At 38.3% G+C, this 4,379-nt stretch overlaps 1 protein-coding gene across 1 annotated transcript; it reads right to left on the bottom strand.

The window, feature by feature from the left end:
- Positions 1–817: 817 nt before the first annotated feature.
- LOC140879348 (uncharacterized) lies at positions 818–3,110 on the bottom strand. The gene is made up of 2 exons (XM_073283028.1): positions 2,741–3,110; positions 818–903 (listed from the first exon to the last, which is right to left on the bottom strand). The coding sequence occupies exons 1-2, from the start codon at positions 3,108–3,110 to the stop codon at positions 818–820; spliced, it is 456 nt and encodes a 151-aa protein (XP_073139129.1).
- Positions 3,111–4,379: the final 1,269 nt, after the last annotated feature.

Below are 4,379 nucleotides of genomic sequence, written 5' to 3'. Positions count from 1 at the left end.
CCTGCTTCTTGAAAGACTGGGCTCGCGAACCCAAAGAGCTGGCTGGTCTGGATGAAAGTAAGTATATGTTCTGTCGAATGCTATCCTCTGCTTTGTGATAGCGACTCACCAAGCCCTCGTAGGTCATATCACTACCAATGGTCAAAAGCTGATGAATCTCAGGGTTGAGACTCTGAAGGAAATGATCGTACTTAGTCTTTGAGCTGGCAGCAATCTGCGGACAATAGGGTAGAAGCTCGAAGAATTTCTGCTGGTACTCATCAATAGTCATCGTACCCTATCTCAAACTCACCAGTTCACTTGATTTTGCCCGTCGAAGAGTCGAGGGAAAATATAAATTTTGCAAAGCCGTGCGAAACGCTGCCCATGTAGCCACTCCTCGAGCTGCCACAAATAGTGCAGACGTAGATCTCCACCACCTCCTCGCTCGTCCCTCCAATAGAAAACCAAGGGTTTCCATCTTCTGTTCCTCGGTACACTGGAACTCCTAAAAGCAGTTCTCCATACGCTCCAACCAGTTCTCTGCATCCTCCGGAGTCCCACCTCCGACCAAAGGCTTATGACTCATCTGTTGTAACGTCCCAAACTTTACTGGAGGGTTACTCAACATACATACTCAAGAATTTAGGGGAAATTAAAACTACTTTGCGGAAGCATCATATTCTTTATTAAATAAGAATGTTAAAAAGTGCACATAATAATGAAATAAACATTTAAAAGACTTTCCCAAACATGGCCATCAACTTAAAAATCAAAACTTGTTTTCCCAAAAAAAACATAAAATTGTTTAAACAACTCTCATTCATAAATCTCGCACTCATGCATCGCCCGCTGGACCAAGCTCTGCCTCCTCTTCATGTCCACCAACATAATTATCAATGAAGGTATCAATGTCCTCATTATCTGAATCATTCAAGTATAGTGAGTCAATGACTCAGCAATAAAAATGCATAAAAAGTATTTTTTTGAAACTTAAAAGGAGAAAAGCATCAACATAGACTTTCATGCAAAACTTAACATAAATGCATCTTGATGAAGCCATAAGGTAAAACATTTAAGGGTGATGAAGTATGTGTATTGTGGTAACCGTCATAATGAGTCATTCATAATTTTTGTTGTACAACAATAATATGGCATTACGCCCGTAAACTTTCATTCTTTGGATAGCCGCTTCGGAACTCATCCCGAAATGCATACCCCGTATAACCATCCCATGAGCCATGTTTGGATAGCCGCTCCGGAGCTCATCCCAAAGTGCATACCCCATATAATCACCACAAGACCCATAAATCATCAAAATATTTTTCATGTATCGTATCATATCATATTTCATGCACATCATCATCATTCTTCCATAATCATGAACTTTCATAAAACAATGTCGTGCATGCATAAACCAATGTGAGAACCATTGTTGCATAAATTACTTTCTAAATTTCATGATTTTCGTGGAAAATAGTTTTCATGAAGGTTGAAAACATAAACATGCATTACATAGTATAATTGGTCCACTTGAGTCGTTTCATTCGTCCTGGAAATTAAAAATTTGAAACGTTATAAAACATATTAAATATACCTAAGACGTCTTAAAATATCATAAACTTGAATTCAGAAACAATAAACAAGAGTTGAAAATTTTGGGACAGAGGCTTTCCGAACCCTTGCACGGACCCGTGTCCGGATGGGGCACGGACGCCGTGCCAACCTCCGTGTAGTTTGAAAATTCGATTTTTCAAAGACAGAGGCCACACGGACCCATGTCCGGACCCCCTTCCAGGTCTGGACACTTTGAAAATTTCTACAGATTTTGACGAATCTGCAGCCAGTTTTCACAAACTTCTGATTTTTGGACTCCTAATTCGACCTATCTTCAAAAATCATGGAAGAACACTTCTATACTCCAATAAACCTTCAAAGAGCACTTCAAAACTCATTCATCAAACCAATATTTTAAAGATTTAAATCAAAATTCATACCCAACACACTCAACCCAAAAATTTGGATTCTCAAACATCTATGCCCCTACATCTCATCAAACTTGTACCGAAAACATCAAGAACGCCTCACGTTTCACAATTAAACAACATACTCGTAAATCTTAAAGAAACATGCATAGATCGTCAATCATTCACATAGGATTTTACCTTGAAAATACATATATATTCTTGAATGGGTTTCAAAATAATAAAAACTTGCCTGAATCGTTTGATTGAAATTAACATGGGCGAAAAGGATGATCTAGCCTTGAGACGAACGAACCCTAGCCTTGAGACGCAGCGTTTGAACGTGAAAAGAGGATTTGGGGGGAGAATAAGAGGCGTTCAGATGAGAGAAAAAAAATAAATTTTTGAATGCTTGATTTTTTTGTGACTACTGGGCTCCCAACACGGCCCATTAGTTACAATTAGAAGTCTTTAAAATTTTAATCTCCCAATTAATAAAAATACACTGCATCAACTTAAACTTATTTAAATAAACATTCTCTTAATTCGCTCAAAGGCTAGAATCGTCCCTACGACCCAGAATTAAATACCAACCTGCAAAATTTAAAAATCATTCATATCACATAAAATTTCAGGCATTCAAATAAATCGCATAATTAAACATAACAATTAAATATTCTAAATAGCATGCATTAAATCATATAATTTAATTAATTTATCGTGATTAAGTTAGTGAACTTTTTGGACCTTACAACTCTACCCTTCTTAAAGAATTTCGTCCTCGAAATTCAACTTACCAAACAGCGCAGGATAGTGTGTTCGCATATCATGCTCGGTTTTCCACGTAGGTCCCTCAACCAATTGGTTGCGCCATAGGACTTTCACAATTGGGATCTCTCTGTTCCTCAACCTAAGAACTTGTCTGTCCAAGATTTGTACAGGCATCTCCTTGTAGCACAAGTTTGGCGTCCATTCCACTAGCTCATGGCGAATAACATGGGAAGGATTTGCCACATACTCTCTCAGCATGGAGATATGCAAGACATTGTGCACACCCTCCAAGTTTGAAGGTAGAGCTACTCGGTAAGCTCGAGCCCCTACTTTCTCTAGGATCTCGAAAGGTCCTATATATCTTGGGCTCAATTTACCTTTCTTTCCAAACCTCATAACACCCTTTCATGGTGACACCTTCAAGAACACATGGTCACCTACTTCGAACTCCAAATCTCTACGCCGCTGATCGTCATAACTTTTCTGTCGACTTTGAGCTGCCAACATTATGTCCCTGATCTTGGCTATCAAATCTACTGTCTGAGTCACTATCTCTGGCCCCAAAACAGCTCTCGCTCCAACTTCATCCCAATGGAAGGGAGTTCTACATCTTCTCTCATACAATGCCTCATACGGAGCCATGCTAATAGTTTCTTGATAACTATTGTTGTAGGTGAAATCCACTAAAGGCAATTTCGACTACCAATTTTCTCCAAAGTCGATCATACGAGCCCTCAAAATGTCTTTGAGTATCTGGATTACTCTTTCTGACTGACCATCTGTTTGAGAGTGGAAAGTTGTTGAAAGCTAACTTTGTTCCCAAACCTCGGTGTAAACTTCCCCAAAAATTCGAGATGAACTTAAGATCTCTGTCAGACACTATTCTTGGTGCGAATCCATGCAATATGAAAATTTCTCAAATGTACAGCTCTGCATACTGATTCATCAAGAAATTATTCCTGACTGGAAGAAAATGAGCTGAATTCGTGAACCTGTCAACTATCACCCAAATCAAGTTCATCCTACGTGGTGTAACTGACAATCCTACCACGAAATCCATAGTGATGTCTTCCCACTTCTATGTGGGTAGGCAACGGTTTCAGAAGTCCTGCTGACCTCTGCTGCTCAATCTACACCTGCTGACATGTCAAACATTTACTCACAAAAAGTACAATGTCCTTCTTCATACCTGGCCACCAATATAAAGATTGCAGGTCCTTATACATCTTCGTACTCCCTTGATGAAGGAATATGGGACAGTATGGGCTTCAGTCATCACTTTTACTCTCAGTGAGTGATCGAGCAAATACTACCACAAAAAATCAACTTAAATATATATATATATCAATTAGGCTCGAATAAATTTGCAAGTGCACGAGTCAAGTAATAATATAGTGTACAGAGTACGAGTATCGTCCCACAGATATTGATTTATGACAAAATTACCTCAAGTATGATTCTTTAATTAATTATAACGATAGATGGAGAATAAATTAATAAACAAAAATAAAAATAAGAATTAAAAGCAAAACAATAAATTAAGCTCAGAAAATAAATAAACGATTGATAGGATCTCAGTTCACCTACCCCTTTCTTCTCTAATGATTGAATTCTAATTCTAAAATCATGCTTTTGACGGAATTCCCTAATCTATCAATATACACT

The sequence above is a fragment of the Henckelia pumila genome, chromosome 2, assembly GCF_033568475.1.
Source record: "Henckelia pumila isolate YLH828 chromosome 2, ASM3356847v2, whole genome shotgun sequence".
NCBI lineage: Eukaryota > Viridiplantae > Streptophyta > Magnoliopsida > Lamiales > Gesneriaceae > Henckelia > Henckelia pumila.
Note: the sequence above shows the minus strand (reverse complement) of the source record. Positions and strands in the feature narration are given on the sequence as shown.